This window comes from Genypterus blacodes, unplaced genomic scaffold (assembly GCF_046128005.1).
Source record: "Genypterus blacodes isolate CSIRO-AG114 ecotype Tasmania unplaced genomic scaffold, CSIRO-AGI_Gbla_v1 ptg000214l_1, whole genome shotgun sequence".
In the NCBI taxonomy this organism is placed as follows: Eukaryota; Metazoa; Chordata; class Actinopteri; order Ophidiiformes; family Ophidiidae; genus Genypterus; species Genypterus blacodes.
Window position 1 is genome coordinate 2062880 of NW_027467013.1, and position 13683 is coordinate 2076562.

The following is a 13683-nucleotide window of genomic DNA, read 5'->3' on the forward strand; positions in this document are numbered from 1 at the left end:
ATTATTATTATTATTATTATTATTATTATTTTATTTATTAATTTTTTAAATATTATATTTATTTAACAATCAGAGCACGCTCAAAATGCAATGCATTAATTGATGGTTAACTGCACTGAACTGCAGTTTCTACTTGAAATATTTAAGCACATAGTGACAATTTGAATGCAGGATACATTTACCTGAGTTTACTGCTGCAGTGCTGACAGCAGAAACAGGATTTATGGTACTTTTTTCTGTCCACTATTACAGCATCCATCGGATAAGTCCTCCTCCGACAAACTGTGCAAAGCTCCGACCTTGGAACATGACTCTGTTGAAAGGAATAAAATGCTAAGTGTTAAGTATTGTTAATTTGATGACTGTAGCATTGAAACTTTATTTATTAGTACTGTATGTTAAATATAAACCATTCAGCGACAAACACATTAAATGCATTAAAAACGCCTTTGGTTAGAAGGTTATGAGTATGAAGAGTATGAATCACTGTGTTTACAAACACACAGATGACACATTGAAAAACCAACATAAAAAGTCATCAGCAGTCCCTGTATGCTTCGCTTTGAACACGATCACTGGAACATGGTGTTCCCTTCCTCCACACTCTTAATGCTGAATTTTCCTTTGTCACCTGAACTTGCATGTACTCTCTCACACGCACCATTGCATTCACAGTATATCAGTGTATTTTGCTCAGCTGCCCTTTAAGCAGAGCTGGTGAGTACTATGGATGAATTGCCAGCCTGAGAACAGGCTCACAGCCAGCATATGTCCCTTCTCCTATTCGCCTTTGTGCTCAAACCAGGGATGTTAAGCCTGCATACCGCGTCTTGATAATCTAGGCCCGACCACCATGTTACTCATGACCAATCAGACTTACTGGGCCACAGAACGACATCAAGATCATCACGATCAACATAAAACAATATTGTTTTCAACCAGCGATCACAGAATGCTGATAATGCAAACATAACAGTTCACACACAGAAATTCTTGAAATGCGATGGTTGCTTTTGACTTTCAATGAAAATCAATCTGTGCACAATCCATGCTGTTAGTTTCTCAGCTCTCATCATGCTGTGCATTTCTTTACCGGATGAGAAAGACGTCATTTGATGTGACACAGCTTGTGAGGTTGTCTCCTCTGAGATACTGTAGCCAAGATTCTTGAAGACTGTCTCGCTCTCTGTCCATGTTTTGTGGAAATCGCTGAGCAGTTTCTCCGTGGCAGCTTCGTCGTAGGTCTGTGTACGACTCACTGATGCAGCTTTTCTTTTCACTGCATCAGCATAGGAAAAGGGAGCCGGCTGTGTTGACACACTCTCAGATTGCTCTGTGACAGTTGTCCTTGTTCCAGTGACCTTGTTGCCAAAATCATCCACATCGGAGAAATGTTCTGTGATTGATTTGGTCTCACAGTGGCCTGATGGTTTTGCTGGCACAGTCTCTACCACGTCTTTCTGTGAGGGGAGGGGGGTGCTCTGCCGTGAGCTCTCGTTTTTCTCTCGAGGACTACCCTGCTTTGAAGTGTCTGCTGTTGCTTCACTGAAGCTTGACATGGGCTCCTCTGGATCCACTTTCTCTTCCTTGAAAGGCGATGTTTGTTCTCCCCATTCAAAGACATTCTTAATAGCCTGGATGTCAAAAGTTGACATGTCCTTTTCGAAGATGTCCACTTCTTCTTTGTGACTGTGTGTAATTTTAGCCTCATTCTGAAGCCGCTCTGCCAGTGGGATGAGCTCTTTTCTGATATATAATTTCTCATCTAATGATTCAAACTTGTTTACAAGACTTGGCATGTCCGCCCTGGGAAGCTCATCCTTTTCATTCTCCTTTTCTGTATCAGACTCTTCCATGTCTGAGCCCAGTCGCTCTGGGATATCAATGGGATCCTTTCTCACATACATCTTATTTATTTCAGCTTTACGAGCCCCTTCAAAAAACTCTCTCTTTTCTCTTACAGATGCAGACAGAACTGATAACTCTGACAGGTCTTCATCCAGATCTGTGTCCTTCTGATACAATATCGGATGGCTGTCAGCTGGTGACTCTGACTTATTTTGTATCTCATTTGCATCCACACGCTCTGGAATATCCGCTGGATCCTTTTGTGCATGTGCAACATCAACCTGGATGTCAAGTAAATTTTTCTTTAAACTTTCTGATGTGCTTAAAACAAATTCTGAGGCGTCCACCGACTGGGACTCAATTTTGATTTGCCGATGGAATGATGCAGGGGATTCCAGAATCTCTGATTTCTTCTCTGTGATTGGTTGGGGAGAGAGCACTGGTGGTGGGGTGACTCCACGGGAGAGTTTGGCTGTTGTGTCTTTCAGTCGAGCCAAATTTTCTGCCCGGTCAAAAGTGGGAGAAGGAGTGATTCTAGTGAGGCGTGATGTCGGGGTGTCACACCTGCGTGGGGGTGGCGTTGGAGGCGTTGGTGGCCTGTGGAGCAGGGTGGGCGATGGCGTTACTCTCTGGGGCGAGTCAGTTCTTCGTGTTGATTCGATGGTGATAAATGTTGGTGAGGGGGAACGCATTTTGAGTAATGGCGAGGGAGACCTGAGGTCCGTAATCCTGCACTGACTCACTTCCTCTTTCCTTCTCTCCTGAGTGGTCTTCTTAGTTTGACTCTCGACTTTTGCAGAACCAATACAGATCTTGGATATTCTTGCCGTCGCCACACCAGAGACAACCTTTTCAGAAACGGCCTCACAATCCTGCTTCTCCATCGTCTCATTACTTTCCAGATTCATGAGTTTACTTTCTGCTAATTTCTTCACATGTGACAGAATCTCTTCAAAGCTGTATACATCATCCTCAGTTGTAGATCCCTCCAGTTCACGTTTTCTTTCTGCACTCATGAGCCATTCTGGAACTGTATCGAGCAGAGTCTTCACAGATTTAGAACCAGTCCTTTCTGAAACTCTTTGTAGCTCTGTGATGTGAGAGATTAACACTTGGACCTCTTGCCGCTGAGAATCTTCCGGCCTCTCTGTTGTGAACTTTATCAGTTGGTATTTCTCTGACGTTCCTGACACTGTAATAGGTTCGCCTGTGTTCAGCTGAATAACTGCCACCCCTCTTTTCTCTTGAGATTCCCTCTCAGCCTTTTGAACCACTTGTACAACTTGTTGCACTTCTTGTTTCTGGAAATTATGTTTCTCTTTGCTTTCTGTGACAATGACCTCTGTCTGAACTTGGATTTGCTCTTCCTTTACAATTTCATGAACTTGACCACTTGCGGTTATCTCCTGTTTCTGAGGTGCCTTTTCAGGCGAAGTGTCCGTCCTTGATTGAGTTTGACCTCCCTGTGCCCCACCTTTGGCCTTTTTGGACTTCTTTTTCCTCTTTGGAGGGGTCGGACTTGCCAGTTTGTTGTCATCTATGCTAACAGGGCTAACGATAACAGCAGCAGCAGAAGAGGAGTCGACTTTCATCACCTCCTGCTTTATTTCCGTCCTCTCTTCTTTCTGCTCAGTGATCACTTTGACTTCCTTAGCTTCCTTCACCTTCACCTGTACATCTTGGGAAACAGCTTCCTTCTCACTCACACCAGACTTTATCGTCTCTACTTGTTCTTCTTGTTTCTGGTTCTTTTTCGCCTTTTGCGTTGTTTTTCCATTCGTAGCAGGAACTGCAGTCTCTGTGTGCGTTGGTTGATTGGCGTCTTTCTTCTGGTTTTCGGTGTTAGCATCACCTTTCTTCTTTTTGCTGTCGCGCGGTGGTGATTTGCCTGATTTGACATTTTTGTCTGTGGCCCCATTTCCTTTTTTTGTGGGCTGATTGTGAACATCACTGGGGACTTCTGTGGCTTTATTATCTTTTGTTTTACTGTCCTCAGGTTGAGATTCACTTGAATTTAGATTCTCAACAGTTGTGACAGTTTCAGCTGTGATTTTCTTATTATCCTGAGATTTCTTGGAGCCCTTTGTTTCAAGATTTTTGAATACTTTCTTGCTATCAGCAGTTATATTTTCTATTTGAGCAACATCACCGGTTAAGGTCTGGACTGTGTCAGTGACAACAGAATGAGCAGACTGTTTGGAGGTAACAGAAACCATTTTCTCAGTCGTTGTACGCGTCTGTTGCCTAACAGCTAAGACAGATGAGGTCTTTTGAATACAGGCACCCGTGGAACTTTCATTAGAGATAATTTGCTGTTGTGCAGAAGATACAAGCACAGAATCAGCATGGTGTTCCTCAGGATTAGCACTGACTGGGGCATTGCTTTCAGTTGTACCTGAAACTACAACATGCATGGAAGAATCAGTCAATATGGAGTCAGACTGAGGAATGACTGGTTTTTCAGCTTTCTCCTGAGTATTGTCTGATATTCTGTGGAGTGCCTGATCAAGCTCTTTGGTGGAGATCATTTCAAAAGCTGCTGTCACCGACTCATGCATATAGGTTGGAGTTGGTGTTCGTGGGGGGGTTTGAAGCTTGCGGAATTTTTCCTCTGCTTTTATTAACGGGGTGTTGAATCTACTCATCTTCCCTCTCATAGACGGAGGAGGGGAAGGTGGAGGTGTGAATCTTACAGGAGAGATGCAAACTCTCCTCAGAGGCCGTGGTGATTCAGGTGGTGGTGGAAATTCACACGAAATCGTTTTTGATGAGTCTGTTATTGTTTTAGATTGGCTTTGGCTCATCTCTACCACAGAGGTTTTGTTAGTGGTCACTGTTGAGGATGTTACCTCCAGTTGCTGTGTTTTACTGAACTGCACTTTAGGCTCCAGCTTGGGTACGGGATTGAAATTGGGAGCTTTCACTTTTTTGACAGTCATCCTCTTCGCTTTGGCAGGTGAAGGATGAACCGGCATGCTCTCCAGTTCCTGCTGAGACGGGGGAGGAGGGAGAAAGTCCTGCTCACTGGTTAGAGGTGGCGGGGGAGGCGGGAGGTGATCAATGTCAGAATCAACCGATGGTGGAGGGGGAGTTGGCGGAGGAGGAAGGTCAATATCTACGACAGGTGGAGTCGGAGGTGGAGGTGGGAGAGGTAGTAGCTCAGGCTCTGTAGTTTGTTGTTTTGGGAAATAAACATCAGTTTTCACTTTGGTTTTATCTGCTTTCACTCCTTTTTGGTTAGATCTCAGATTGCGGAAGTCTGTCTTTAATGTTTTGATGCCGTGGCTTTGGGTGATGGTTTTGTGTTCCACCACTGTCTTCGTTTGCTGAGTAGATTGCTGCACAGAACACTTTTTCTTTGTAACAATTTCAGTTTCATTGCAGTGGGAGTGATTTTCATGAGATGTTTCTGTTTCTGTTACATTAGCGGTTTTTATCTTCTGTATGTTCCTCTGTGCATCCAGGTTTTTAATTGGTGGGCTCTGTTTTACTCTGACCCGTCTGTGTGCTCCAGCTTTGACTTTGGGAGTTTCACGCTTTGCAGTCTCCAACAATGACTTAATTGTGCCTTTAACATCCCCCTTTATCACTTCCTCTCTCTCCAACTGGGTTTGCTCCTGTGTCTCGTATAGTGACTTGATCGACATCTTGACGTCACCCTTCACATCATCCTCCAGGCTCGCTCTCCTTTGCATTCTAGGTGAAGATGGAGACTCGAGAAAGAGCTGCATCGTTCCCCTGACATCTCCCTGGACATCTATTTCCTGTTGACACGTTCTCTTTTCACTGGAGGCCTCTTGTAGGCCCTGCATTGCTGTGAGGATGTCTCCTCTTATGATTTCCGTCTTTTCAACGTCCCTCACTGCTTGCTTTGCCAGCTCAAGCGACTTTAAGGTGGCTTTAACGTCCCCGGAAACTAAATCCTCAATGACAGCTTCAACCTTAGAAGTTGTTGATTTCTCGAGCGATCTCAGGGCCCCTTTAATATTGCCTGGTATAATATCTGGCTTTTCCACCTCCTTATACCCTTTCTGGGCCTTCTCCAGGCACTGCAGAGCTTTTGGTATATTGCCTTTAACCACCTCCTCCTTCTCCACAACAACTGTCTGATTCACAGATACAGATAATGAATTCAAAGCAGCTCTTAAATCCCCTCTGACGATCTCCTCCTTATTGAGTCCTTCCGATGAAATAGTTGGTTCCGTCATGAAAACTTTCACTGTATTGTGAACATCGCCGGGTATGACGTCCTCTACTGTGCGCTCAATTTGTGTTTGATTACGGCCCAGGATGAGTTTTGTGCCCTTTATGTCACCGCCAACAATCTTTTCTTTTTCTACCCTGTCAGATTGAGTCTCATCAGGTTCCACATGGAGTTCTTTAAGGTAATCAAGAGCCCCAGATTCAATACATGTGGAGTAAAAGTTAACATTTCCTTTTTCAGTGTCATCTACCTTTATCTTTAATTTCTCATCCAGGTCGTCTGGGTTTGACAGTTTTTGAAGAGCTGTCTTTATATCCCCTTTTACGATATGTTCTTTTTCAACCATAACATTTTCTTCTTTATTCAGAAGAGAATAAATTGTCATCCGAACATCGCCTTTCTCATCTTCCTGAATAAGAATTCCATGCTTAGCTGATCCGCCTTCGTCGAAAAGGTTGTTTATAGCTTCCTGAATGTCACCTCGTAATATTTCTTCTCTTTCAACGCTGCTTTCTCTCTCTTGGTTGAATAACTGGTGAACTGTTGAACTGATGTTCCCCTTCTCTTCTGAATCAATCACTACCTGCCTCTCATTTCTTTCTTGTGTGTTCAGTAGGTTCATCATGATAGTTTGCAGATCTCCCCTGATCACTTCCTCTCTTTGAATCTCTGGAGCCTGCTTGTGCATTAGTTGGTATTTTGCCATTCTAACATCGCCAATTTCATCTGCTTCAATCAGTACTCCCTTTGAATTCACCATTTTCTGAGTGTAAAGCTCCTCCAGAGTTCCCTTGATACTCTTGCCGAGGATTTCTGTCTTCTCCATTTTTGACTCATTAAAGTCATCAAACGGTGTTGTTTCAAAGCGCCATGTTGCCGTCTTTACATCTGCTTTGGGAATTTCCTCATGAGTGATCGTTGTGGTTTCATCCTCATCTGCCTCTTTAATGTGGTCTAGAGGGTTTTTCTCAAAGAGCCAAACAGACTGTTTAACATCTCCCCTGGCAACCTCCTCCTTTTTAACAGTCTCAATTAGATTCTCAGAGCTCATGCTTCGGATTTTGTCAATGGATTGAGTTTCAAATCTCCATTTTGCTGTCCTAACATCCCCTCTTTGTATTTCACTCACATTGACTGTTCGGACGGAATTCTCTGATAGGTTATCTGACTCAAAACGATGCTTATTCATTCTAACATTGCCTCCTTGAATATCATCCACAGTTTTCATTAATGTCTTCATCTCATCAGCAATCCTATCAAGAGGTTGTGTTTCAAATTTCCACTTGGCTGAAGTTACATCTCCTTTTTGCACGTCCTCTTGTGTGACAGATTTGATGACATAAACCTCATCCATGTCCCTGATGGAATCTATGGGCTTTGTTTCAAACAACCATCGGGTTCCAACTACATCTCCCCGAAGAACCTCCTCACTTGTAACAGTGGTGACCTCGTGGTAATGGCCTTCTTTATCTTGAATGGCATAAAGGGGTTGAGTTTCAAACATCATGGTGTAATTACTCACATCCCCCTTCTCATCCTCATCACGGAAAATTCTTTGGATTTTCCTCAGGTCTGTCTCAGAGGACTCTTCCTTAATTTGATCCAGGGAGCAGGTCTCAAAAATGAAACGGCCCTTATCGACATCACCTCCTTGTACATCATTCACAGTGCGGTTGCTAATGGATTCCTCCTGGCTGTCATGTATGGTATCTATGGTCTGGTTTTCAAAGAGCCACTTGCAGTTCCCCACGTTGCCTTTTTGTATGTCCTCCGACTGAACAATCTTCAGCTTATGCATCGCCTCGCCAGATGTGGAGGTCATTATATCTGATGTTTGGTTTTCAAAAATGTACTTCATCCTCGACACATCACCAGAAGCTATGTCGATCTCAGTGACTCTCTTGAAGGAGCCGCTTTCTTCCCCGATGAGGTTTTCAAGTTTCTCTGTCTCAAAGAGAAAACAAGCCGTTCTTACATCTTTTCCTCTTATGTCCTCTTGATTCACAGTGCATGGTTTCAGAACAGTCTCTGTCTCATTGTGGATATTATCTAATGCCTGTGTTTCAAAAAGCCAGGTGCAGGTTTTCACATCCCCCTTAGGAATTTCTTGAGACACATTTTCACCATTTAATTCCCCTCTTTCACACAGTATGTCCATTGGTTTTGTCTCAAAAAGCCACTTGCAGGTTTTCACATCACCTTTCACAACTTCAATATTGTTACTCTGCCCAACACTTTCTTCATCTTCAATATTGCTGAAGTACTTAATAGCATCAAGAGGTTGTGTTTCAAACAACCACTTTGCAGTTGTAACATCACCTGATTCTATTTCCTGTTTCGATATGCCCTTGATAATTTGATATTTATCAATACTTTCATCAAATTGATCAATTGGTCGCGTTTCAAACATCCATTTGCACGTTGTTACATCTCCTTTCACAACCTCTTCTCTGCGTACGGTCTTTACCTCATGGAAGTGTCCTGAGCTGTCTTGCATGGCGTAGAGTTGAGATGACTCAAACAGATTTGTATTGGATTTCACAGAGCCTGAGGTTACACCCTCGATTACAATCTTTTGAGATTCATCCCATGTGTTCACCTCTGTGGTTTCAAAGATTCGCTTGTAGTTTGACACATCCACCTTGTCCATTTCTTCAACATCTATTGTTCGGATGATTTCTTTCTTTTCTTCCCTGATCTCTTCTAGAGGTTGGCTCTCAAATCGCCATTTCTGATGCCGAACATCACCCCTCTCTTCATCCAGTGCTGCTGTTTTTTTCAGTTTGCCCACCTCTGCCAGCTCCTTCACTTCCTCATTTGGAATTGTTTCAAAATAGTGTCGTGCTGATCTGACATTACCTGCAATAATGTCCTCTTTTGACAAGAGTCGAGTATTTGAGTCATCTTTTAAAGTATCCATTGGCTGTGTCTCAAACACCCAGCAGTTCTTACGGACATCGGCCCTGCAACTGGATCCATCCTCCTGTGTGAGCTCTTCCTCGACATTGACGGTACGAATAACCTCTTTCTTCTCCTCTCTTATGTGCTCTAGCGGTTGACTCTCAAATCGCCACTTTTGGTGTCTAACGTCACCTTTCATGTCTTCTTCTGCTTCTTTCATTTTCAGTTTTCCAACATCAGGCCCACTCTTCCTTGCAATCTGTGGGCTGCTTTCAAAAAAGTTCCTTGCAGATCTAACATTTCCCCCAATAATTTCTTCTTTGGAATTGGTTTCATCCTTCAGACAATCTGAATCTGTCTGAGTCTCAAACACCAAGCAGTGTTTACGCACATCACTTCCTGTGGTCTCTTTCTTCTCTATGTTGGAACCCTCCCACTCACTGAGCGAATTTAAGGTTTTAATCTCAAACAACCACCTCCCCCAGTCTCCCTTAGTGCTGTCCTCCATTGAAAGACTACACACAAGTCTCAACGGGGTGAATTCTCCATTTGTCATGTCCAGTGGTTGAGTATCGAAAAGCCAACGTGAAGCAATGGAATTCTCCAATTCAGTTTCTATTTTCCGCACAGACTTGATCTCCAGCATCTGGCTTGATTGTCCCATAATGATGCACTTAAACTGAGTGTCAAAAGTGCTTGTTACAGTTTTCACTTCTCCATTAATTTCCTCTAAAACTGACCTCAGACTCAGCAGGTGGCTCTCATCAATAGTCTCAGTGTGCCCGAGGGTTCCCATGTACTTATCGTCAATCATGTAAATGGTGGCGTTTCCATCCTCCTCTGTGAACACAATTTCTTTGGTTAAATCTTCCTCCACATGCATTTTATTTAAACTGTCCATGGTTTGAGTTTCAAACAACCAAGCTGCAGCACGGACGTCTCCTTTGTCAAATTTGTTGAATTTGTTCTTATATTCAGTTGAGCTGATATTGTGAGAACCCAGAGCATCCATGGGCTTTGTCTCAAACATCCATGCGGTGCGTCTCACATCTTTTCCAAGTATTATTTCCTGCTGACTTATTTTTCTGTGGTCGTCATCTTCATCTATAGCCTCATCTTTGATGGTGTCCAGTGGCTTGTTTTCAAACCTCCAACGCAATTCCTGTACCTCTCCCTGGAGAACTTCATCCCATTCAATGTAGTCTTGATCTGGACTCATGCTGATGTCATTGGGACTGCCACCATCATCCTCATATGAGAACTCTTGGCTTTCAAAATGGTTGTTCTCTATTTCAACTCCATTACTGCAGTATTCTTTTTCGATATTTTTACGAACCTCGGGATGAATGTGCTTGTAAAGACGTTTCAGCTCAGACATATTCCTCTGCTTAAAGAAAGCTCCTCTGTTGGCTGGGTATTTGGAGAGGCTGGCTGGTTCTGGTTCTGGTTCTAGTTCTGGTTCAACTTCTAGTTCTGGTTCAAGTTCAAGTTCTGGTTCTGGTTCTGGGGGCTCAGGTGTGTAACAGCACTCCATAATGTTTTCACTGTCTGGTGGCATTGGTAGTAAATCTGGAGGTGGGGGTGGAAGATCATCAGAATCCTCCATAGGTGGGGGAGGAAAGTCATCATAATCCGTCACTGAATCCACTAAGCACTCTATGGCGTGAATGCCTGTTGCTTCATACACCTTGCTAATTGTAGCCTTTTGTGTCACATTTGAAGACCACTTTGATCGATTGATGTCACGTCCAATCTTTTTGAGGAGCAAAAATGACATTTGTGGATTAACAATTATTCATCACAGATTGGAACATTATGCCAGAGTGAAATTACAGTGTGAAGTCTTTCTTTGTTAGTGCTACTGTCTGAGTAAACAACTTTCACTTTACCCCACTGCAGTAAAACCACTAATGAGCTCCGGATTATAGTCAGTGTCTGCAATTACAGTTAACTTCTCCTTTCATTGCATTCTTAGACATGTATACCTTCATTTGTTTGTTTGGAGCAGCTTCTCCTATGGTCCTTTCAAAGTGATCCCTCAGTTCTTTAGTAGTGTACCGTGGAAATTCTTCTTCTGGAAGACAGCACAGACACGGATGTAAAAGATTTGCTCACATTTGTTAGGCATCATGGCTGTCTACAAGTCAAACTTACAAGCTGGTTACATAGTATCAGACTGATTAATTGTGAAATGTGACATCCTTTAAGCTTCTGATGTCTTCATGTTGAGTAATGAAAAAGAAGGCAACGCAGCATGTATAATGTGAGAATATATTTTTAAAAGAACTCTATGCAGCGTCTTACCTGTTTCGTTGTTATGGTTTTCATAACTGGATGCCAAGTTATTGCCACTGTGTGACTCCTACATGAGTTCAAAATGAGAAATGGGGGGAAAGGATTTGATGAGTAAGAAAAGAAAAGCACCTCACCACCTGCAGCAACATGTGGACAGAACACAGATGCGTACCATCGTTTCTTGGTTGAAATCCAGCTGCTGACTGCTCGGGAGGACCTGCCTGGCACTGCTTGACACTGTCACCTCAGAGTTTGACATTTCCTGTAAAGGGAAAGCGAGTGATTGCCACATGTGGTGAATCATACATGTTTCATTGCCACAGACCTGAGAAGCTGCAGCAGTTAGAGCTCAGGTGAGCACAAGTGAGTAACGTGCAGGGAAGAGGCTTGATTTGTTCCTTCATTGCAGTGTGAAAGGATTTATCACAGAAAGAGGACAAAGGAGCATTCATTTCTTCAGCATTCAGCTGTTTGTGAGTATTCAAAGCCACCACATAGAGAGAAGAAATAGTTTTCCAATGCTTTGTTGGTTTCCTGTCTGCCAAAGGGACACATACTGTTAAGTATGTTATGAATGTACCCTGAAACACATAATGATGACTGTTAGAAATGTATGTGTCATATGTGTCTTTAGTCCACATGCTTTGCTCTGATATTGCTATAACAATGAACTGAACAGTAATGTAGATTAAAGGATTCCTCTCACTCTACAAATAGACCACAGCTCTGATCTGAATATTTGTGTCAGCTGACCACAATGCAGCCGCGGCTCTTTCATGCTCACAGTTTCAGCCTGGCACAGGAACACGCGTGTGTTTACCTGCATGCATACATTTCATATGTGTACCTGCACAGTTCTGTGTTGAAAATGGAACTGGGTTACATTGTGTGCAGTTGCCGTTTCCTGGGTCTCAAATAGTTTCCTCACACTGGCAAGTCCCCCAGGCAGGGAACAGACCTCCGACTCCTCCATGACCTAATGAAGCAGGAAATATCATTAGCTGCCTCGACTTCTACGAGGCCTGAAATCAGACTGATGCCTAATAGGGCTGTTGTGTGTAGAAAGCACTGCAGGCTGCTGTCATGAAAACACGGCGCAACTAATGCTATGTGTTGAAACGCATACACACAAACACTCTCACAACAGATTTTGCTCATGTAATAGCTTCAGACTCAGACATGAATTGGGAACCTGAGCGCTGTTGCAAAGTAAAGCCCATATGTGAGTTTTCTGCGACTTGATTCTATATTCTGCCCAGTAACTGTTGTCTCATGTTTCCCCTCAACCTTTACAGCTTATGTATATGCAGGCTACTGACCTCCTCCCCATCCACAACTGTCATTACTTCCACTAATACTGCATGACAAGACCAAGACCAATGGTGATAATACCAGAAGAATGCCACACTGAATGATCTGCAGTAGCAAAGGTGAAAATGTGCAATGCCAAGGCAAAGAGGCCAAACACTACATGTAGAATAGGCTTAACGTCGGCTCTGATTTTGAAAAGTATTCTTTGCAAAGGCCCCTGTATACTTCAGATGAAGCCTGCTGACACTTCCCCATGATGCAATCAATATTTGGATCAATTTAAGACCCGGAGAGGTATCAGAATTAGAAACGATCCAACTTAGAACACCAGAATCATTACATCATGAGCTTCACCTCGACATCTTTGTGCCCTGATAGTTCTACTTTATATGAAGTATACTGCTGGAGCTGTAGATGCATTGGAAAGCGTGGTATTGTAGAATATGATATTAAGTTAGGTTCAAATTTCACAGGTGTGTATTTCTGCAAATGTATCATTTCAGGCAGCTCTTGCAGAAAGATACATGCTGTGGCTGAAAGCTGAAACAATAAGCCGTCCATGCAGAAAGTCATTGTTGTACCCCGCTGGGGAAGGTGTTGTCCGCTCGCTTGGAGACAGGGGCCTGGTACATGGCCATGCAGTTGGTCAGTGGGATGACCTCTGAGTCCTCAGAGTGAATCCGGTTCCTCTGGTTTTATTCTTTCAGGTAATCCTGCCCTGGTTAAACCTGCGCTGCCAGCAGCTAGAGCACAAACAGCCAATACAGACTGTTTAGACTCTGGACATGTTACCACAGAACTGTGTTGGTGGTCACTGAGAAATACATTTTCACAACAGAATATCCATGAGAATGCTTGTGTTGAGAGTGCAGATGGTGCTCTTTTGAATAATGCATTCACAATGTTCACCAGGGACATTATTTACATCCATTTCAATCTATTACACACATCCAGTTACTCACAGGGTGTACAGGATGTTAGAGGGACATAAAAACCTCTACATACCCAGAGTGATGTTAGGTAGAAAGAGTAATCATCCCAGATCTCATCCTAGATTTGAATCATTTATTTGGACACCATCTTGTCTTTGAATGTGTCAGTTAAAATAAATCTCAAATTAATAA

The 13683-nt window shown here is 43.1% G+C and overlaps 1 protein-coding gene across 1 annotated transcript; it reads right to left on the reverse strand.

Moving 5' to 3' along the window:
* Nucleotides 1-221: 221 nt before the first annotated feature.
* xirp2b (xin actin binding repeat containing 2b) lies at nucleotides 222-13191 on the reverse strand. The gene is made up of 8 exons (XM_076170051.1): nucleotides 13141-13191; nucleotides 12096-12224; nucleotides 11421-11510; nucleotides 11258-11315; nucleotides 10939-11027; nucleotides 4291-10706; nucleotides 1094-4230; nucleotides 222-313 (listed from the first exon to the last, which is right to left on the reverse strand). Exons 1-8 carry the CDS (start codon nucleotides 13189-13191, stop codon nucleotides 222-224), a joined length of 10062 nt encoding a protein of 3353 aa, XP_076026166.1.
* Nucleotides 13192-13683: the final 492 nt, after the last annotated feature.